The sequence below is a fragment of the Lepidothrix coronata genome, unplaced genomic scaffold (genome assembly GCF_001604755.1).
Source record: "Lepidothrix coronata isolate B3197 unplaced genomic scaffold, Lepidothrix_coronata-1.0 Scaffold78, whole genome shotgun sequence".
NCBI classification, from domain to species: domain Eukaryota; kingdom Metazoa; phylum Chordata; class Aves; order Passeriformes; family Pipridae; genus Lepidothrix; species Lepidothrix coronata.
The window spans coordinates 1,749,134-1,773,239 of NW_016690258.1; the positions used below are offsets into that span (position 1 = coordinate 1,749,134).

At 40.3% G+C, this 24,106-nt stretch overlaps 1 protein-coding gene across 2 annotated transcripts in view; it reads right to left on the reverse strand.

The window, feature by feature from the left end:
• PRKCD (protein kinase C delta) overlaps positions 1 to 24,106 on the reverse strand; it is a 60,783-nt gene that overhangs the window by 21,433 nt on the left and 15,244 nt on the right. For both annotated transcript variants that reach the window (XM_017819940.1, XM_017819939.1), the window contains exons 2-4: positions 6,421 to 6,555; positions 2,119 to 2,318; positions 794 to 854 (exon numbers count right to left, since the gene is read on the reverse strand). In XM_017819940.1, coding sequence (XP_017675429.1) covers positions 794 to 854; positions 2,119 to 2,318; positions 6,421 to 6,535 — 376 coding nt within the window. In that variant the 5' untranslated portion in view covers positions 6,536 to 6,555. The remainder of the gene's footprint in view (positions 1 to 793; positions 855 to 2,118; positions 2,319 to 6,420; positions 6,556 to 24,106) is intronic.

Genomic DNA, 24,106 nt, shown 5'->3' on the forward strand with positions numbered 1-24,106 from the left:
AAACTTACTCTTTCCACTTATTATTTATAAACACATAGTAATAAACCTTGTAAGACTGATAGACTAATATGGCAGAGCAGTTATGTTATAATATTATTCCCAAGAAACAATGGTGTCACGACTTCTAGTATGGGGAAGTTGTAGCCACTAGCTAAGCAAGTTGTGAGTTTACAGCATTTTCTTTAGAAAAGGATCCCACAGATACACAAATCCATGCTAAAATACTTGTTTTTATTATTGTACTTAAAGTTTCCCTCCTAGTTGCTTTCCAAAGAGTGTGTGTATACTTCTGACATAAACAGCCTGTTTACTTTTTCAACTCGTTTGTCAGAACATTGACAAGATTTGCATTTGAACACTAAACCATTCATTCTTTGCTACAACCAGGTTTCCGGTGATTAGTGTCTGAATCCCAGGAAACTCAGACCCACTTCTCCAATCCACAAAAAAAGTTTCCCACATAAGCTAGAATAACAGATTTAACTTCCTTGCATATAAAAAGGAACTGATACCTTTTTTATCACATCAAAACGTGAGGACAGACATATCAAAGATACAAAAGTGCCTAAATCCAACAGCATTTAGAGGCACAAAGGCATTTAGAAATGAACAAATCCAACCACGTGTCCACACAACAAAGAAACCCCTAGAAAACAAATGAATAACATCAGAAAATTCTACTCAGTAAACCAGGTGGTATTTTTTTGTGAGCTACATCCTTTGTTCTGCAAAAGGACTGTAAATATTGTAACTTTTTTCACACAAGTGACTAAAAATAAACAGTTGACATTACCTGCATCTTCCAAAAAATACTGCACAGCCATCAGCACCTTCCCCTGAGGTTGTAGGTCAAGCTATGGAAAGAAAGATACCAACAGTGAAGTGTGTGGTTGACTGAATCTCTTAGGAATTTAAACAGCTCCTTCTAGGGACTCAAAGCAGAATATTCAATAACTGTTTGTTTACAATCATCTTCCATATCTCACTGTTGCAGCTGAGTCAGGGGCTTTTATTCTCTTGCTTTTACTCTGTATTGCTTTGATGTCTACCCAAGAGTTCAGCACAGAGTTCACATTGTTTGTGCATGTCCTTCTCCCCTTTCTGCAAAGAAGTTTGTTGGCTTCTGTTTCTAATATTAGTAAACTCAATCTGCACAGGAACCCTGTTTTAAAAGAAAAAGTCTATACAATCCTTTATATGTTTACAGAGAGTACAAACCATAGTGATATCAAATGCTGCTGCCTGTAATGAAAAAAGAGTGGTATCATCAAAATTTGTTTTCCTTTCCCCCTCAAACCATTACATGTGGTTTCTGTGGCAAATTCTACAGACCAGCAAAACCAAAAAAAAAAAGTGTCTTTTGAGCCAATAGCTGAGGTCAGTTCCTGTGCTCAGAAAGTAGCCACTAATTCTTAAAATGCTGCCTTTAAAAAAGATAAGAAACCATTAAGCATGAAAGAGTGATTCAATCTTCACTTCAGCACAGAGCAAAGTATCCCTGGGTTACACTAAATACAACTTTGCAAAAAAAAAGTCCCAACCCCCAGATAAAACCAAACCACAATTAGATTAGATACACCCATGAACATATCCCCACAAATCCCATCATCCTACTGGGATAATGACTAAGTTTTCATCTTTAAGGCAACGTCTGGCACTCAGAACATCTGCCCAACAAAGTTCCCAGAAGGCAAAGACCCCAGTTACAGCTACTACTGCTGGGCTGTCTCTCCACACAAAAATAACCTTACAGGCTCTATGCTAACTGAACTAACATTTCCTTGCTGGTCGTGATGGTCTGTCCAAGTCATGACAGGTTGTACAGAGAAAGTTTAACACTGATGATGTCTATGTGGCACTTGTTCTATGGATAATAAGCAGAGGATTTCAGACCACTGAATTGGCTAAAACTGACCACTATTAGTTTTTTACTCTTCTGAATAATTATTCTTGTCTCAGAATTCAATTTAAGGTGTGGAAAAAAACCAAGTGCAACATGTGAATACAAACCAGTGAGATCCTACCGACCCAGGAAAATCTAAACCCCTTCAAGTTTAAAAGGCGTATGGCATTCATTCAGCTTGGAAGAAAACTTGAGGAATTAACCTCTTCCCTTACCCAGAATTCTGCTTTGCCATTGCCCTTCTTGCACCGCTCTGCCAGGACTGACACACCCACAGTCACCTCAGACAGAGGCTCTTCTGCTGCTTTCATCAGCACAATCTGGATCACCCGTCCCTCATAAATGTGGGCATCAAATGTCGACTTCCATTCGGGATACATGGTTGGTTTCCTCTGAACCAGAGTTTTTCCTCTCTCTGAAAGCCAAAATAACCCCAAAGAGGACAGAAATTGTAAAATCAAATAATGTAGATCAAGTACTTAAACTCAACAAAATAAAAGAGAAAATACTTGTACTGATACTAAAAGCATATTTACTACTTCTTTTATTGTGGTTGGGACGAAGTTTAAATACTCAGTTCAAATGTTCATGACTTGGAAGGCAAATCTCAGCCTGACAAACAGGCATGCAAAGGCAGTGAAGGTGTTAACATGTAGCCAGAGACCAGGAGGTACAAACTCCATTGAGGAATTTCAGAAGCTGGTTTAGTCAGTCACAACTGGACAGGGAATATTTCATGGCTCCTTTCTGGTATAAATCTCCATGATGTGTCATCTGATCACAGTGAATACCTACTGCTCTAAGATAAATTAAGGAACACCTTACACTGACCCAGTTTAAATTGAAACCGGCATCTGAGAGATGAAAGGCTTCACATTTCATTAATCTACTTCCAAGTTATGAATACAAGTGAAATGTTGGGATAAGTCACTCTCCTTGACATTGTACTCTGTCTATACCATGACTGCTACTTTTTAAAGGACATTTCAGGGCCTTATCTGTCCTCTCTAGCACATGCAGACCTTGTGTCATTAGGGAACAAGAAAAAAAGATGAAATAACATCAAAAAAGTATTTTTATTTTTTTTTTGGTAACATTTACCCAATCTCCCACAAGAATATCTCAGCAGATTCCTTTGTTAGGAGTTTTACAGTGCTTCACTGTTCTTATTAGATGGATTTTTCTTTTCTTTTCACCAACAAAGGTTGGACTGGATGATCCTTGCAGTCCTTTCATGCCTGGTATTCTATGCTTCTAATACAGAGCTTCAGTCTCTCTTGCTACCCATTAAGCTAATTTCTTCCTGTCCTTACCTCAGGCAGAGAAAACAGCCAGTGACTGCACAACCTGTAACAAGCATATTTCTAGATCTGGGTCTCTTAGTCCCATCAACACATCTAAAATGATGTTGCCTTCCAAGCAACCACATCCAGCTCTTCCCTGTGACCCTGGCACACAAATGGCACCTCCCAGTTTTTCTCTGTGATTTGCTGCCAAGCCAATTATTCTCCATTTGCGTGCAGGAAAATGAATATTATTTTCTACATTCTACACAATTTCTCCTATTTATCAAGATCATTCATTGCAATAAAAGTGGTTTCTAAGTGCCTTTCCAGCTCTGAATGATCCATTTGTTGTTATGATAGCAAGGCAGTAGAAAAGCAGATTAAATAGTTGGACCCTTCCACAAGAAGCTGCAGTGTGGTCTGTTAGAACCTTAATATTTTAAAATCTTCCTGGAAACTCAAGACAAATTCAGTGTTCATTCATTTACAGCTTGCTGGACGACTCCACTCAGTCGTGCTGAGCTCTGCAAACAAGAGTAGGGAATTATGTCCTTGTACTGCTTTATTAGGGAATTCCTGCCAACAGCAGCACTGCAAATCACAGCTTGGACAGCAGACCTGAGCTGCCTGCCAAAGGACATTCCCAAACGCTCAGAAATGGCCACCTGAGGACCTCCTCCATTGCAAAGCAAACTTGCAAAGCATTCCTCCTCAGTCAAAAGCTTCTCTCTTGAATTTGGGAAACTCTGCAGACAGAAAAACCTCGAATCCTTCACAGTGCAAACCTACTTCCAGAGCCCCATACTATGGAAAAATGTGAAAATATTATCCCAGAATCACAGAATCGTTTAGATTGAAGAAGAGTGTTAAGATCATCAAGCCCAACCATTACCCCAGCACTGTCCAGGCCACCACTAACCCACGTCCCCAAGTGCCACATGTGCACGTCTTTTTAAATCCCTCCAGGGATGGTGACTCCACTGCTTCCCTGGACAGGCTGGTCCAGTGTTTGACAACCCTTTTGGTGGAGACATTTGCCCTGATATCCAATATAAACCTCCATGGCACAACCTGAGGCCATTTCTTCTCGTCCTGTCACTTGTTACTTGGGAGAAGAGCCTGACCCCCATCTGGCCACAACCTCCTGTCAGGGAGTTGTAGAGTGCAAGAAGGTTCCCTCCTTTTCTCCAGGCTGAGCCCCACCAGTCCTCTCAGCTGCTCCTCACAGGACTTGTGCTCCAGGCCCTTCCCCAGCCCTGTTGCCCTTCTCTGGACTTGCTCCAGCACCTCGATGTCTTTCTTCTTCTGAGGGATCCAAAATTGAACCCAGGATTTGAGGTGCAGCCTCTCCAGTGCCAAGAGCAGGGGCACAACCACTTCCCTGTTTGTGGTGAAAGCACACAGGGAGAGCTCAAACAAACAAGATTTTAGAGAATATTAGGATGGACAATGAATGCAAGGGGGGGATTAAAAGCAGGCTCTCTGCACAGCAAGGCTTTTACACTGGCCTACTTTTTGGGTTGCTAAAGCCAGACCCCTTCACCAAAAAGGCACACTTCAGGAGGCAGCCTTGGGAATAGAAGAAATTGCACTTATTTGAGAACCTTTATCAATAATTCAGGGTTTGCAGGAACAGCAGCAGTTTGTAGAAGAGTTGGTAATACTCTTTGTAAGATTCTTAGATGGGCAGAGAACTATTTCAGTCTGTTCACAGGACTCTGCCTATTCCCACGTCCCAGTTAAGATCTGCTTTGATCAGTCACTATATGAATTTTTACCCTATGTAAAACCATAAAGAAGGCATCTGAATTACTGGCAACAACTTCCAGCCTGGCCATGCTGCTTTTGCAGTTAAAATTGTACTAATCAAGATCTGTCATGGACCACATTGCCTGCCTGCAAATGAACAGTTAAATGTTCAGGAAAGAACAGCCTTTAAGAACCCCTCCTGTGTTCAGGCCTCCTTTGCTTCTCTGTTAATACTACTGGCTCCAAAACATGTCACATGTTTGCAAATTGGCTTAATGCCTAATCATTAGGCAATATGACTTCCTTCTTCCTATACAATAAGCTTTTCCTTGATCATGCTTCAGCAGGCAAATCCAACAAAAAGCTATCTTGTCAAACTGACAACAGAAGGATCACATTGTTTTCCTGATTACCTCAATCACTTACTTCTCCAAGGTTCACTGCCCTCTCCTCCCCTGTTTTTTAATGCCTCAAAGACACATGGAAACAAAGAGGGGAAATGTTGGCACAACTCTACTTTTCAAAAGCAAATGGCCGGGGGGAAAAAGAAAGAAGGTGGATTTATTTAGATCACTTTCACCTCTCCACACATTCTGGCAGCTGCAATACCTTCAACACCATTTCTTCAGAGGTTCTCCTAACACGCCAGGAAACTGCTACTTTGGAGCTGAATACATTTGCTTGATGACAACATTTTTTGGAAAGGGCACCATGCCTTGTATTTAAAGTTTAAAGGCAGCTTTTACCCTCAGGAATAAGGGGAAAGACCAATCACATCGTGAGGAAGAAGAAAATTCACCCTTTCCTGCATTCTTTGATGTTTTGTGAAGCTCTAGAGCCATACTACAAGATTAAACTGCTCAGTCTAACCCAAAACAGCAATCCCCTCTTATCCTGTTTGGCTACAGTGGTGTATTCCAGCCAAATGTCACAAAATGTTATCTTTGGACCAGTGTCTGTAAAGATGAGGTCTTTGAAGGCTGAGTAAATAGAGAGGTGCTAAAATAACCTTGGGTGCAAGTAATTTCAAGCAAACAATTCTGCCAGAATGCCTCAGTTATGCCTGGCACTTGCAGAGCTGGAGAGGACATCACTTTATTTAACATTTGCAAACCTTGCTCGTGCAAAATTCACAACTCACTTCAACCCAAGCCAAAGTGATTTTTCACCTGCTTGCCCACATATTTTGGGAATAATTGCGTTGGTGGTGAAGTAAGAAATTAGAAATCTTAGACATCATCCTACCAAGTGCTGAGCTCTCTGGCCACAGGACAAGAAAGCATTAATAAAGAAGTTTTGTTTTAAGGTGGAGGTGGAGACAACAACCATTGTTATTTCTTCCATTCTGAAAGAAAAGCTCATATTGAAGTGCTTGGCATGACAAGAACAGCAGGACTCACTACTGTTCACAGACTAAGAAGGATTAGAGTATTTCTCAAAACTTACACATATTCAGGAAAGCATCCCCATTTGTAACCTCACCTGTAGTCAATGATTCCTTCATCTTGATAGCACAGAAAGGCTGTAGCTGTTCTCCTTGATTCTGCACAGGTCCCAGCTCAAAGGAGTTGAAGGATATCCGCAAAAAGGGGGCCATTGCTCACAGTGATGCACAATCTAAGTGGAAATAAATAAATAAAAATCATTCAATAAAATACCTGGTCTGAGACTTGTAAGAGAGTGACACACATTTCCCAGCAGCCATCAGAGCTTCTATTGAGGCTACAACCCCACGGCTCCTATTCAAGCACTGCTTTCAGGTGGCAGTGTACTAATCCTAGGAAGCATCCAGAGCTACTGATCCAACTGTGAGCCTCCATATCTGCACATACCAGGCAAAGAGAAGAGGGAGAGAGAAAAAGCACCAGCACCACCGTGTCACCTCTTTTAAAGTGCCAGGAATCACCGAAGTTCAAAACACCTGCAATATCTAAGTCAGCAAACAGGTGTTTCACTACAGTCTTCCCTCATTCTTAAGAGCTTCTGAACTCAGAGCAATTTCAGTTTACGACTCACAGCACCTTCAGCAACAGAGTCAGCCCTGTAGCTTGTATGTCAATATTGTTTTGTGAAGCAAAAATTACTTATTCAAAAGGTAAGAGAAAACAGTCATTAGATAGCAAGGCAATTCTAGTGCAGTCAGAGAAGGAGGGATGCAGGGAAGGAGGGATTAGGAAAAAAGAGTTCACAAGGTAACAGGAAGAGATGATGAAAAAAAATAAAGACCTGAAACCGGGCTGAGCTGGCCTTTTGACTGCAGATTGTTAACCAGCTCAGTCAGGCAGCACTAGGAAGGACACTTCAAGCAATCCTGCACATGCCAGCATTTTTTTAATGTACAGACATCGACCTGAGAAACAATTACCATTCCTCTTCTATCTCTTAAGGCCCATACAGTCATTTAGATAAAAGACTGAAATGAAGACTCTTTGCAGCAAACCAGCATTTGCACATCACACATTCTCCCCATGCGGAGACCATTTATAATAAATAGAGAACTTTTATGAGCAACATTTATTGAGCTAGTTTTTATTAACTGACTGCTTCTCCACTTTCTTTTCTGTAAGAGTAAGACACAGCTAGAAAACAGGCTTAGGATTACTTGGCACCCACCACTGCTCATCCCCCTGAAGAACTGAAAGCCAGGACTGTAATTCACATTCATGCAGAACGGTCACCCCGACTCACAATAAAGCAACAACCCTCCCACACTAATCCGCTGGTTATTGCAGCTTGGGGCACCATTTGATGAGACTGGAGATTGAGATGACCTCACAAAGCAAGAAAAATAGACAGCTTTTGTAAAAATTAACAAATACCATCTGATAGCTCACTTTCACAAAGGCAACACGAGCACAACGCTCATCAAGAGCTGTAATGAGGAACATATTTCAGCTGCTCAAGGGGCCTCGTGCTCACTGTGTTCAGAACTACCCCCAAGTGATCAGCCACGACTTGCCAGCACCAGATCACATATCATTACTACTCAACATGGATGTAAAAGAAACCAGATTTCATCCTTGTTCACCTCAGGGAAGCAGCTCGAAGGTCCAACCAAGCCATAGGCAGCAACAAGCCGGGTAGGTCAGCCTGTAGCTCCCACTGGAAAGTTTATTTGACAGAATCGCAGGATTACAGGATAATTCTGGCAGGAAGGGACAGCCCAGCTAGAAGTCACAATTTCCAGTAAGTCTGGGACAATACTAACAAAAAATTGGAAAACACTAACAAAGCTAAACTAACAATTGCACTGAGTTCACTCAGCCCATCTGACTCAAGCCAACGTTAGTCCTGAAACAGAATACAAGGCTTTGCAATTTAGTTCTTTAACTCCAGATTAAGATACAATAGGAACAGGTACAATGCATATGCATCTTGAGTAATCCCACAGCCTTTCTCATTTTCAATGGCCAAATACATGTGAAGGCCACATTTTCAACTCTGCTTAGTAGTTTTGAATATGAGTATTTGTTGTATTCATTGTACTCAGCTTCAGTACATCTCAAATGCTCTCTTCTCTCTCAGAAATGCTACAAGACAAGCAGTTGAGCAGTTAGGAGAAAACACCAATATCCCAGAGTTTCTGATGATGTTCAAAGTCCAAGGTCACAGTGAAAACTAGAAGAAAACTGTTTGCTTTTACATTTAACAACAGCTTTAAAAAAAAACCCAAACCACAATGAACTCAACAGCTACTCGTTCTTGCCAAGTTTCTCTACTCTTATATATTGTGCTATTTTCACAGAAGTAGAGATCTAAAATGTCTGCATGCAAACTCTCACTCTATGTTATAGACTCTACTGTGACACATGGAGGTTAAGTGAGAAAGGAGGGTTTGAATTTGCTCCTCAGATATATTTTCCAGCCATTGTCTACGCTAAGATGCGCAGTGAGATCGCTGACAAGGATCAGCTGCACTGCTGTAAACAAAAACATACCCCACTAAAACTGTTTTTGGCAGCAAAACTCAGTGAAAGAGATTAATTTTAATTCAACAAAGTTTCTCAAAATCCCTGCTGAATACACTCATCCAAAAGTGTTCTCACATTTGAAAAGCAAAAACATTGAAAGCAATACATAAGCTTTGCTTGCTGCACTTTAGACAAGAGTCCCCCTCTAGTCTCCATGACTGTCACAGATGTGACAGCACAAGCACTGACTCTTATTTTAGGAGCTGTACCTGTCAGGAACTGAAACTGCTATAAAAAAAATCAAGGGAGATTTTACAATCTACTCATACAATCTGCATTGCAGCTATGAAGTATTAAAGCCAAACTGCTTCCCTAAAGGCCAGATTTTATCCAAACCAAATGGTGGAAAAACTGAGACACGAGCTCCAAGAGCATTGCTATTCTAAATGACAGGTTCAGTATCTCAAACAGTTCCAAAGCCACGTGCTATCTGAAAAAAAACTAAGGGAAAAATCTTCCAGTAACATATATGAGGTACATGGTGGTGGCCCCACTAGTTCAGAGCACACCATCGGATGCTGTCCAGCATCATGTTCATTTTGTCAAGGATCCCTGATCTGCTCTATTGCAAACTCAACCCATGTTCTATATTCTGGGATAGATTCTATGAAATCCACAGTACTTTCCATGCAGCTTTAAAATTGAGAGTTTTCTACTATTTAATACTGAAAGAGAATCAACAGTGTTACTATCAGCTACAGAGCGAGGGGGGAAAAATGGAAAAATCTTCACATCATCAAATGTCAACATCTGCTGGATGAACAAATGTTCAGTTTTCACAAGGATGTAACATGCAGTTTTAAAGAAGTCTTCAAAGCAAATTAAAATCTTAAATATTCCAAGAAGAATTTTATCAAGATTTGCTAGCGCGAGATTCACATTAGATTAAAAATCTTCACGCAGACTGAAGGGACAAAGGGTAAATTCTGTAGTTTCTCTCCTTCCAATGGTGCCCAGCAGCAATCAGGGACTCGCTCTGCAACCCAAGGCGGCACTTGCCAGGGTTCCTTTGTTGCTGTAATTCTGCCTGGTTATAAACAGCGAGGGCAAACCAGCTCTAACACAACCCAGAAACAAAGACACGGTTGTAACTGCTACACAAAGCAGGAAGTAACATCAAAGCAGTGGATCATCTGGAGGAAAAACAGTGGATCATCTGGAGGAAACGCTGATACTGGTCGACAACAGAGCACTGAAGAGACTAAAAAACTAATGGGCACAAGCAGAGCATAGACTGGTCCATCATTGATACGGACCATGTATCCAAGAAAAACACAACTGAGAAAGCTCCCCCTCTGATTTCTTTGCAGTAGTCTGTCAAACATTTTGCAAACAGATGTAAAGCTGCACACACATCATGGCTTTTCCATGCTGTCTCACAGAACTGCTCTGGGTGGCATGAAATGCCTGCTTCCTGCTTAGCTCCCTCTGAGGCTGCTTCCAAGGCCACACAACTGCTCTGGGAAACACCAACACTGGCAGGCAGCACCTCACGTGGCTGACCAGTTGGTGTTCTTCCCTGAAAAGATGCAGCAGTAACTTTTCTAAGATGCAAAAGTATAGTTTATTTCCAACTTGCAGATATCCTTTCTTTCCACAAGGGTTTCCTGTCCTCCATTCTGGCAATGGACAAGAGAGACAGCAATGATTTACTGCCCAACTAATTGCCCCCACAGCACTTCCAAAAACATGCACAAAGTCCTCCTTCCTCTTTATGTACAGCCTACAAAGGTGCTTATGCTACTTTCCTGGCAATAATACGAGAGAAGGCTGCAAATAGTGATGCTGGAAGAGTGATTATCATCCTTCACCTGTGCAAACCGTGTTTTTATTGCTCCCAGGTGTGACAACCCACACTCCCTTCACATGTATTCTTTCAGCTGATGATCCAAGAGAGAAAAGCAATACTTGTGCTGCAGGAAAATTCACTGAACCAGAGGAACAATCGTGCTAACCACTGTCTACTCTGCACACCTATGATTAGTCTACAGAGACTTTTAGCATGTTCTGTTAAAATCCCTGGTCTCTATTTGATGCTCTGTACGTAGAAGTCAATCCAAAAATGAAGTCAGTTTAAAAGGAGATTATTATATTTGCTGTTATCAACCATGTCAAAAAGACACACAGCAGCATTCTTCATCAGCTGGACTTCCCTAGGCACTACTGCTACCCAAGGAAACCCTGAAAAACATATCCAACCTCAGATCACTGCACATCATGATGCTGAACACTCACAGCTGCCAGAGATGGCAAAAAAACATCATCTGCAGGTGCTGCTTTGAGAGTTTAAAATCCACGGAAGGACTTGAAAAGTGTTCTCCACAAAACAGGGCTAAACTCACACGTTGCATGTAGGTCCCTGCAGGAAAAGGAGGGGTCTACAGAAAGTACTGTCCCTGCAGCAGCATCACTCATGCTTTTGTTTAGGTTTAGCCATTAAAGTGCAACTATCTCCTGTGAATGGTTTAATTTACTCCAGTTATTAATTTGATTAATCTGTCTATGGATTTCCATAATGGTAATGAAGCTTCAAAGCAACAGGTTTAATAAACTACCTTATGGAGAAGATTTTACAAACAAAATAAAAATAAACCTTAAAATTAGAATTGTAGGACTATACAGTTATGAAAGCAAAATATATCCATTAGGTAATATTTTTAAAAAGTGCAGTTATCTTCAGGAAGTCAAGGATGAAAGGAGCAGCTTTAAAACAGCCCAGTTAACTACAGTTTCTGCAGTAATATTTCTAAACCAGTGAAAATTTTAAAAATTTTAACACCAAAATTCAATTTACTTGCTGTTAAACTCACTGCAAATGATTTCTTTTTGGTTGTTCATAATTTCAAAATGACAATTCTGTACACTAAATTCTATTGTAAATTATGCAAGTTTTGGGGTTTACTTCATCTTTTTTTTTTTTTTAATAGTACAAGTCCTAAGCCTAACTTGGAAAAAATGTAGTTACCATTTCCTTCCCTTCCTCCCCCAAGTATTTTCTTTCAGATACTTCTGCTTTTGTTGGGTTAGGCCAAGGCCAGAAACAGAAACAATTACATAATAAAATCTGTCACTCTGTTGCAACAGTCTGGAGAAGAATCCATCTAGATAAGCCATGCAGCAAGAGAAGTCCCTTGGTTTCATCCCACTTGGCCAGAAGCACAGATAATTCTGAGTTTCCACACTTTTTCTGCGCATTCAGCAACCCCCAAACTGCCCAATTTTGTGGCTGCTGCCTGAATTGCTGGTATTTCCCCAACACTCTCAAGGCCGGAAAAAATGTACTGATACTTTCCCTTATCATTACAATGAGAAACTCAAAATATGAGCTCCAGGAGCCTTTATTTGAACAGGCCAATTCTTTCAATCCCAGCAGTGCAAACTCCTGGGAGGCTCGAGGGGAAAGCAGATTGCAGGCAAGAGAGAGCTAAAGCAGACCTGATTTTGTGGGGTTTCTTTTTGGAAGATGTGCAGCCCAATTTATTTGATCACATGAAAACATACAATTAGCTCAGCAACAACAGTTGACTGTTCTTAAAGTGGTTTCAGGTGCGTTGAGGAAGACAAATCTGAGTTTTACACTAAAAGATCAGCAAGTTGAGGAAATTCTAGGCTCTGAAATAGGCAGAAGGACAGGTTGTCACACAGCATATGCTGCAAGATCCAAAAAGCATTTTACACTGAACGTCCTTTTTTTTTTTTTGGAAGGGGAAAAAGAACATTTGGAGCAACAAAGTTGGCTTTTCCAATATTCCACAACCACTACTTGGTGGGAAGAAGGGGGAAGTACTGTCAGATGTTTTTTCTTTAGGAGCCCCGAGTTCTCCTTCCTCTGTGAACACGCAGGACTAAACATGATAATAATGATAATACTATGAGCTGCTGTTTGTTACCATTGCCAAAATGAAGCTTGAAACAAAAGTACAAATGAATCCTCTTCATCAACTTCAAACCCAAATATCCAACATTAAAAGCATACAAGAGAGGAAACACTGTCCAGAGCCCAAAGACTTTGTTCATTATTTCTGATAGCACAAATGATATCTTTGTTAAATAGCAGCTGCAACAACATGAAGGTTTAATATAACAGGGCTGGCTGGCCAGATCCTTATGAACCTCTAGGAGAGTGAAGAATTCATTAATATCAAATTACACTATGAAGTGGGAGAATGTCCAAAATACTTAGGTAGGAGGTAAACCTTGGTTTTTCTCTATCCACGCACGATTTAAGCATAATTAGGACGCTTTTGTTTTTTCTTTGACATGAGGAGTAAGTAGAGGTCGAGGGCTTTTTTTTCTGCAATTGAATAACACAATCCCTTCTGAGTGAGGATGAAAAAACCTATTAGGTGAAAGGGATGAAGTTACATCTCTTTTCCACTATAACAACACACCTTATAGCCAAGCTATACTCTGTGTCACTAAAGAGAGCACTGGAAGTCTGCTGAGTCTGAGCCCCTGAGCAGCTCTCAGCTCCCACTTCCTTAGCAATGGCCAGGAAATTTGCCAGTATTTAGCCAGCATGACTAAATTGCAAAACTGTACATCAAGTTTATCATGTGAATAGGAGTTCTCTGAAGGAAGCAAGCCATTCTGCAAAGCTTTTTCCTGTAATAATCACTACACTATGAAAGCTGAGCTACTCACAGCTTTCAGAAGTACCAAACCAAAGGAAAAGAGCCAAAGAAAATCCAATATTTTGTACAATACCTGTTTAGGTACCACCATAATCAAGCACAGAGGGATCCACATTCAGGCATATTCCAGCAATATCCTTTAACAGAGGAGTTACACAGCAAGCTCATCCTCCACCTTACTCTTGCTGAGTATTTTTATCTAGGATTCATTATAACATTTTCCAGCCTTTCAGTACCTAAAGAGGCTCCAAGAGAGCTGGAGAGGGACTTGGACAAGGGTCTGGAGTGACAGGACAAAGGGGAATGGCTTCCCACTGACAGAGGGCAGGGTTAGATTGGAGATTAGGAAGAAATTCTTCCCTGTGAGGGTGGTGAGGCCCTGGCACAGGTTGTCCAGAGAAGTTGTGGATGCTCCATCCCTGGAAGTGTCCAAGGCCAGGTTGGACAGAGCTCTGAGCAACCTGGTCTAGTGGAAAGTGTCCCTGCCCATGGCAGGGGGTTGGAACTGGATGATCTTTAAGGTCCCTTCCAACACAAACCCTTCTGGAATTCCACAATTTTCTTCCCAATTATAAGCTTCCCAGAAACTGAGATATATTTCCCAGAAAGAATAATAGAAAATGCCAACAACATATTTTCAAACCTAACAGAAAATACTGCCTTCTTCTTCAAAACACTGGAGGGGTTTTGTGCTGGTTTTTGTGTTGGTTTTCTATTTTTTTTTAATTTTATATTTTCCACTGAATTCCCTTCACACTGAAAAAGCCAAATGCCATAAAGACAGTATGCTAATCACAGCTTAAGAAAAAAAGAGAGATTTGTAATGTGTCTTATTTTAAATGTACTGGGTTAATGTCTCTATATAAACAATGAAGAGGCAAAAAATGGAAATAGAGAAACTGGACATTCAACAGAAATATAAAAAATGCCTTCTAAAATACTCCAGTAAGAAAATGATTTTACTTTGGACTTTCGAAAACATCAGCAGATTATGCAGTCTAAGTGCCTCTCAAAGAGCACAGGTCTTCAAGCCAGAAATTTATACTATTGCCAGCACCATGACCTAATCCTCCAAGTATCTGGAAAACTAGAATATTCATTAGCTGAGAGAACTATATCATCATTCATACACGCTGGAAATCTGCTGCTCAGATAACCTCATCAGAGGGAATACAGTTCATTCCATCCAAGCCTTTCAAACTAAAAGGACACGAGCCGTGAACCAAAATTTTTGCTCATTAACTGTGTATCAAGTTGTAGGAGTGGATCCTGTCCAGCCTCCTGACTGCATCCAGCACTGCTGGGGTTGTTTGGTTTGGTTTTTTGAGATGCCATTTTTCCCCTGGGGAGCACAAACCTTCAGTCTCTTCAGTCAGACCCCTCAGGCTCAGAGAGCTGGGGCTGTTCAGCCTGGAGAAGAGAAGGTTGTGTGGAGACCCCACAGCACCTTCCAGTGCATGAAGGGGCCCGACAGGGAAGCTGGAGAAGGGACTCTTCATCAGGGACTGCAAGAGAGAGGACAGGGAGCAATGGGTTCAAACTGAAAGAAGGGAAATTTAGGTTGGATACACAGAAGAAATTCTTTTCTGTGAGGGTGTTGAGGCCCTGGCACATTTTCCCCACAGAACCTGTGTATGTCCCATCCCTGGAAGTGTCCAAGGCCAGGTTGGACAGGGCTTGAAGCAACCTGGAAGGTGCCTCTGTCCATGGCAGGGGGGTTGGAACTAGATGACATTTAAGGTCCTTTCCAACCCAAACCATTCTATGATTTTAACATAGGCCAAATCTGCCTTCCTGAGCTTGATGCTGCTTTTCCTTGCTATTTTTCGGTACTTAAAGGCTTCTCAGGGTAGGTAGAAATCATCCTCTATCCTTTTGTTTTTATCCTTTTTGGGGTTTTTTTCATTACCAGGAATGTGAAAGCCAAAACCCACAAAATAAATTAAATAACCAATATAAGTCAACTTAATCAAGACTTTTTCCATGGTTTATTAACTGAAAGTAAACAGTGAATCCACACACAGTTACATGCATCACTACCTGTGAAGGCATCTCTCACTTTTGAAATGAAGAGAGAAAACAAACACAACTGAGATCCACTGAGGGATGTGTAGGATGATGCTAAATAATGAATGGCCACTGATAAGGAGAAATTGGAAAAAAAGAAACATAACCAAAATTCACTTTTAATTAATACAGCGTTTGCTCCTGGTGTAAATTCAAAGTTCAGGCTTAGACTTTCAAAAACATAAGAAACTGGAGAATCATTTAAAAATGAGATGTTTGGTTTTCATATGCAAAACACTACACGCATAGAGTAATATGAACCTACACCCAAGAACTTCACTTTGCAACACTGTGAGTCAGCATCTGTTTTTTCACTTTATTGGGTCATTTCACTGATGAAAACACTGCTAAACAAGACACAAACTTCATTACTTGCCCTAAAAATACTTTCAAGAAAATATATGCAATGAACTTGCCAGGGTACCTTTAGATTACCCAAAAAGTAACTGAAGACAAACCCTTTGATTACAGTTGTACTCTTGTGTTCCAGTTAACCCACGGAAGCAACAGAGTATTCAATGACTTTCCTACAGACAAGTTTTCCTGGCTCATTACGGCCTATCACTTTCTCCATCAATAAATGGATAAATGAGTTAAGGTCTTGGTCATTTTCCCTGCATCTTCCAATTATTTCTGACTTTTTTTGCTGCACATATTTCTTTTGCCATCAAAGTGCTTTTTTTACAACCATTTTTATAGCAATTTTTCATAACCACAAGCTGCTATCACTGAATAGTACCTCCAGTACCCTGAACTGGTTGGGAAGCACATCATTAGGAGAAGTCATTGCTATTAGATCATTCAGTTTAAAAGGATGGTGTATGGCTGCTACTGGCACAGAAAAACTCAAGAGGAAAACCAAACAGAGGTAAACTCCAGTTCTCCTGAGGCAACAGCACACACCTTGTGCACAAAGCTCTTCCCAACCTTTTCAGTGCAATCCCAGTTTCAAAGGGGGCAGGCAGGTAACAGACTGCAAGCACAGGAGTGAAGCCCACAGGAAAATGCTCCTGGTAGTTCCAAATGCAAATATTCCCACTTCCAGTTACAGAAGATCCCTTTCTTAGCTCTCAGCATGGAAAGACTGCACATCCCCAGGCAGCTGAGTGGGAAATTCTCTTTCCACATGGTGTATCTACCCTTAATGGTCTGCCCAGTCCTGCCTCCAGATCTTTCCTCTGTGTATCAGTGCTATCCACACTGCCTCGATTCTTTCCCTCTTTGAATGCCAAGAGGCTCTTTCATGCTGTTCACTATGCAGCTTGCTTAATTATAATCACCCTGGCATTTTGTGTACCTGAAACACCTTTCACTTCCACCCAGCAGCGCCATGTCCTCTGTCTCACACATCCACACCACTCAAGTGAGCAAGGAATGAGTGCTGGCAAGGAGCTCTCCTGGTATTTACAACAAGCCACATCCCCAGCACAAGTTATCCCAAAAGATTCCTTTCTGCCTCATGGTTAACAGCACTCAGCACTCCCCAGGCCACAGGATGCTGGCTTTTCCCCACTGGTCTGGATATTTGCTTCCACTACAGCAGTTTAAGTACATAAATCCTGTTCTAATACAGTTTTTTCCATGTTAGCAATTACTGCTGAACCCACAGACATATTCTGTGACCAACACTGAGAGGCAATTCACACAAATAGGAAGAGGTAAATAGATGCCCACAACCCACTTCTTATGAAAAGTTACTCCACATCTCGGATAATTTGAGAGTCTCCAGTACTGAGTAAACAGAAGTTAAATCAACTTTGGTCCAATGAATTTCAACTCTGTGGGAAAGAGCTGCAGAGAGCTGCATTTACAGCCTTTAATAGACAACCTCATTCTGCCTCTGTGGGACTATTAAAAAGAAAAAAAATTTACTCAGTCTTGAAGTACAGCTATATTGAAAAATGTATCTGCTTGTATTGTGAAGAGTCTTAATTAAAAAGCAGTTTGGTAAATATAATTTTTATGCTCCTGTAATGTATCTCCTTGTCCAAGGTACAGTTTTCCAAGCAGAGCACTAGCATTTTCTTAACTGCTCTAAATCCACTTCTGAAAATAAAGCTATGAAACCTATATCTGACAGAAAACGTCAGAATGATAAAAATCAGCACTTAAAATTCACCTGAGATGTCAAAGGAGAAAAGAACCTCATGATTCTCTTGCAGCTGTCAGTGCCCTCTGTTCATCTACGATGTGTACTGAGAAACTGTATCTGCTGAGGTGTGCAAATACATATGATGCACACAAAGATCTGATGTCCTGAGGAAGAAGAGTTTAAATCCCTAGCTATTCTGGACTTTGTTAAATTTTTCCCATGTTGCTGCCTCTGAAAGACTCAGATATAACAAGTAACAAATACTCCAAGTATTTAGTACTGTTCTGGTGCAAGGATGCATAGCGTGGGCACCGCCTAAGAAATATTCTTCAGCCACTTTGAAAGTAGATCTGAGATGCTCTTGAGTTTTACTTTGAATCTCTGAACATAAAATGAAAGTAGAAGCGTTTCAAGCATTAATCTGTATTATTGCATAACACAAAAGCAGTTTGGGAGACTCAAACAGTACTGAGGTAGAGCGGTTTCCACAGTCACTGCTCGTAACTTCCAACACCATGTTGAAATTTAGGACAAGTAAATACAATAAACTCTGCCTACAGAAGAGAAAACACTGTTCAGTTTGGTTTTTCTTATCGGTAAATATTTTGCCGTCTTGCTTAATTCAGAATAAACTTTCAGTGTGCTGTACAATGGAAACATTAATTTCTGCTCCCCAAACAGAAATTGGTGGGATTCTCTAAACAATTTACGGGAGCAACTTCAAAAGACGGTTAAAATTTTTCCAGCATCTTCTAGTGCAGTTACACGAGCTACACAAAGAAACAGTGATTCCAGGCACTTGTACAGAGTTCAGTGGAACACAGCATTGCATTTATGATCTTGGAACGAGAGAGTCAAAAGAACAAGGTTCAGGCTCGTGACACACTTACTGCTGACCTCTGTGCCTCTGTTCCCTTTTATTATCACCACCTACCTACCAGAAAGTGAAGGTGAACAAATGGTTAGAGACAGGCTTGTCTAATAGTAGCAAGACATCATATCTAAGGATTATACTGTAAGTCTTAACAGTTTTACTATTTCTTTAAAAACAATCAACAGGAAGAGTCAATATTATAGTTTAAGCAAGGTGGCCAGTTACAGGTTCCTAACAGCAGTTCTACCCACTTCTGAGGCAATGCATTACCAAACTTATACCCAGAACTTTTCACCCTGTCCCCCACAGCAAGGGGAATCTGTCTTCCTGTAATTTTGGAAAGATGCATTACGCATGCAGGTTAATTAATTTGCTTCCATGATCAGACAGGGGAGAAGGCTCTTAGGATTCCTCCTCGATATGAGTCATTCTCATGGAAAGTCCCAACTTCCTCACTTACTCACAAACCAAGGACCAAGAGTGCTGAGTAAGTATACAGCTCAGAATTGCACAGACAGGTAATCTGCCATTACAAATACTTATTAAAGCATTATACTTATTAAAGCTCTCTTTCAAAGTCCTTTTTCCAATCCGAAACAAAATCACCAAACTTAATATCCAAGGGGCATCTCAAGGAGTTTGTAGGCTGTCTCTACTAACCTTTGAGATACTTATTTATAAAATCATAAGAATAATTGACACGGGTTTTTTTCCAAAAGTTTTTCCTTTCAAAGGCCCTGCAACAAGTGGGATGTTGGAATAAACCAAAAGAACAACCTGTTGAAGAGCTGAAGGGCAGATGAACATAACTGCATTTTAGTTTGGGATGAGAAGAGTATTGGCCAGGCTTGATGTAGATGTTAATAGCACCTTAAGTGGCAAGTTCTTAATTGAACTTCACTTACACTGTGCTAAGTGAAACCTATTTATTCTACAAAACCACTGCCCTGCAAAACCCCAAGCTTCCCCTGTAAGAAATACTACTAACTAAACCAAGCTAAATACAAGGAATGATGGAGTATGGGAATACCCAGGGAAGGGGAAAAAAGAGAACTTAAAATAGAAAGATTTATCCTGTTCTCTTCCTGGTTTTTTAACCAGCATTAGCAAAGTACATTTTAGCAAGAGTTTTATATGTTATCTACTCAACCACCTGGCTAGAAGGTATCCAAAGACAGTCATAATTCAGAACAGACAAATGGTAAAACCAGGCTTAAAACATGCTCATTCTTTTATCCACTCCCTTACACACAAGTGAGGAATCATTTGGATGAAAGTTTCACAGCACCTCAAAAACAAACAAAAAAAAATCCTTTACCTGAGGAACACTACTGCTCAGGTTTTTTGGTTTTCCTCCTGGTGCTAATGCCCAGCTTGCCTTAGTTTCAGCAGGCACCTCTCAAATAGGAAACAACAGCATTCTTTCAGGTTTCAATATTCGTTGGACTCACTACAAACAATGACTGAAACCTCATTTTCACACCCAAAAATAAAAAAGAATGAGGAGAGATTAGATTACACAGCAGCAATTGGTGATTTCTGCTGCTACAAGGAGAGGTGTTAGTAACCATAAATGTAGAAAAGGTCTCAAGTTGAACTGTACTGTTTGCCTTTGAATTTGATCTTGAAGGCACTATGATCCCAAGAAACTCTTTAACTTCTCTGTTCCTTAGTTTGCTCTAATAAAACAATATATATGTACTTGAAAAGTGCTTTAATTATGAGGACTGATGACACAAACTGCAATATTGGTGTTAACAATTTGTTAACACCAGCTTCCAACTCAATTTTGAAAAAATGGCTTGTGTTTACAGATGAAAGCAAAGTTACTTGGGCTGAACTAATCCTACAAAAACCAGATACAAGGAAAAAGCTATATTTTAAAATCTAGATTGTCAATCACAGCTGTGTCTGCAGAACAACTATCACAAGTCATCTAACTGGTGGAGGAACGGCACAGGGAGAGCAGCAACCTCTGGAGGCTTTGTGGCATTAACCAGCTGTCAAAATACAGCTCAGCTCCATGGGAACACACCAAACATTCCCAGACACTCTGCCTGTAAGTTTACAAACACTTCATAAATAACGCTTAAGCATCTAACAGGAGAGAGACTCAAACATGACATTGGGGGCCAACAGTGTATGCAATGCAAAATATGACTAAAGCTCACCAAAGAGTAATAACCAGAGCTCCTGAAGAACTCAGGATTGTTTCCTCATAGGCATCTAACAGGTGAAATAAATGTTTTGGAGCACATGTTGTGCAGAGAGAAGTCAGTAAAAGCCAACCCCTAGTGCAAAGAGAAGAGATGTAGATGTGGAACAAACAACTCAAAAAAAGCCAAAAGTGTGAAGAGTTTAGAGAACTGCATCCTGTTGCCTAAAAATAGGAGAGGAACTTTAAAATTATTACTTTTGTTACGAGCTTTCACATATGTATTAATCATCCATGGGAAAGACCTTGATGGCCAGGATTTGAGGATACAGACAGCACACAGAAGTTTTTTCCTCCTCCAGAAAACTAACAGGTTGTAGATACAGAGTTCAGGATTGTCAGAGATTTTAGTCTGCTTGTGGTTTGTTGGTTTTTGTGTTTGTTTTTTTTCAAGTGACAAGCCCTAATTAAGTATTTTATATATATATATATATATATATATATATATATATATATTTAGAAGAATTCTTTTCCTCTCATCACTTCTCAGTTAGCTCCTATCACTTCTGGAGTGGTTTAATCCCTCTTTTTGGCACAGCTTACAGACATAAACACTCCTGCTCAAACTAACTATAGGAATACATGGGAACACACAGTTTACTAAAAAAAACATAGCAAAGAACAAGAAGCAACAACACCATGAGTGGACTGATATGACACTGAATTTTTTTGCCTGATAATTCCTGGTTTCAAGACCTAGGAAATTAAGTAGTCTGGGGAAAAAACAGTTGCGCTACAACTTGGGAATCAAAACCTCCACAATTTAAGGGAAGCTTAAATTTAAAGGTTCACAGCACTCCCCTGGAGGACTGTGCCGTTTGCTGTGGCAAGGTCAAGTTCAAAGTTTTCAGAGCCCAGCATTTTGATGACTCACAATGCTGTGCCACTGGAAAGACATGTCAGTGGTGGGAGGGGTGAGGGGGAGAAGAGGTTAGAATAAAACTCTGTGACGTTGAAGCTTTTGTGGAGGATGTCAGGAATATCAGGACCAGTCATTCTTATTACATTTGTAGTCTGTTGCTCATGTAAAAATTTTGCATGGACAAGCTCACTTCAGCAGTATATCTATTAATCTTTTCAGCTAACCTGCTTCTTCCATAAATGTTCCAGTTCAGGACATTACTCAAAGCTTTTTTTTTTCCTCCTTTTTTTCCTCCTCTTTTTTTGTTTGTTTTTGTTATTGTGAGGGTAGCTGGGGTCTTTTTTTTTTTTTTCCAGAAGGAACAAAACACCACGAGCAGCAAACCATCTATTTACAGGTTTTTTTAATCTTCCAGTGGGTGCTGATCATTATTTGAGCAATGGAAATTCATCAGAAGGATCACTGGCTCATTTTCAAACAACAGTTCCTCTTTTGCCAGGAAGCTGAAGGATGGTGCCTTCTGAGAAAACACTGAGCATCTTTTCTGGAAGCTGACCAACACTTAATTGTGCCTATTCCACATGAATTATTTGAATATCATATAAATATTTCAGTGTGGCATCAGAGATATAAAGCTCCACCTGAGTACGTGCAGTTTAACCTATGTAAGCACGCACTTCTTTCAGATAGCTCCTCTTCCTCTAAAAGTAGATTTTTGAATGACAGACAGTAAAAAAATTATTATAACTCAGAAGTATTTAACAGGTGGTTCCCGTGCTCTGTGTACTTATGTACACAACTACAAATTAAATTATGATCTCTGTTACCCAAATGACTCATTCCAAACAGCAAGTACAGTCTGACATGCACTACAGGCATGACTGCTAACAAACTCCACTGACATTGCTTAACCTCTCTGATTAGTAGATGTGGTTTTGGTTACTTACAAGCATGTCTAATTTTAATCATCACACTGAATTTCCACAGACTTTGCAGGTTTTCTGCCTCGAAGGGCCAGAGGAGTTTTTAGGTTTCATCCAAAAGGATTTCAGCTCTTTAATAAGACATGGCTATAAATCACGTGGAATTTACTTTGGAGACACAGGTATAGCTAAAAACAAAATATGAGATTAGCATCTTAAACAGATGAGAATCTTCTACTTTTCTTATAACAATTTCCCCCCTTTAAAATGAGAATAATTCCATCTCAACGACACTGTGAAGCTACCCTGAAAAAAACTTGAGTTAATCACAAACACAATACAATGGACAAGAAAACTACTGACACTATCTTCAGAGCAGTTTAGGCAAATAAAAAAAAATCAGAAATAAGACACTATTCCCACAGAATTAAAGGATGAGAACAACAAAAACACCTCCATCTTCCTCCTGTCTTTACACATTTAAGAAAGCTACCACGTAACTATAGACTGCCTCAGTTCTACTTTGCATATTAATCTTCATTTGGGCATTTTCCAGCATTTTGTAAACCCATTTTTCTGGCTGGCCATGGGAGACATGGTATACACACAGTGCCTGGAACTGGCATGATTTAGGCCCCGTGGGTCCTTCCGGCATGTAATGAAGTAAAATGATCTGTTCCACCAAAGTTCAGGACAAAATTTCTATCCCACTGTATTCCCCGTTCCCAGTGACCTTGTTAGGCAATTATCTTCCCTCATATGTGGAACACTGGCAGCCTGCCACCTCACATAGCTGCATAATAAATGAAATTGTCTGCCAGCAGTACCCGCCTGTCATACCTGTCTTTCACACTTGGCAAGGATTTCATTCTGTCTTCTAAACCTCTTGGATTTTGGCCGTAACTACACTCAGGCAAGACAGAAACAGTCACATCATTGGAAGAGTATCTGGGATTTTTCCTTGAATACACAAGGTAGTCCATGAGTAATGTGTTAACCTGACAAGTCACCAAGTTTGTCTTCCTTAGGAAGCCCAGCACAACCATCTCTGCTTCCTACCTGTTCCTAGCACAGCCTAACCACAAAAATCTAACTCTACTGAGCTAAACTCTATTAACTCTAATTTAAATAATAAAAACCGAAAGAAATACTTTGCAGACTCATTGTTTACTCCTTTTTCTGATTTTTCTTTGGTAGTATCTTCCTAGACAGATGAGTTTTCTTCTAGATAACCTACAGCTTTTAAGACCCACGCTGTGGCAAAACTAAATTACAGTGACCAAGTCCTTCAGGGATTAGATGCAGAGTTTACACCTGCCAGGAAATAACAGCAGACAACTGAAACTGAAAAAAATCCATCTAAATGAGTCTCATAGCCTGAAAAATTTTCCTGCTTTTCCAGATAAACTGGGCAGAGTCACAGGAGACAAGCTTTCCACATTGTAAACGGAGCAGCAATCAGACTGAAAGGCACTCTCTTGAGCGCTCATACTGAAGTCAAGAATAATTATTTGAAATCCTACACGTGGC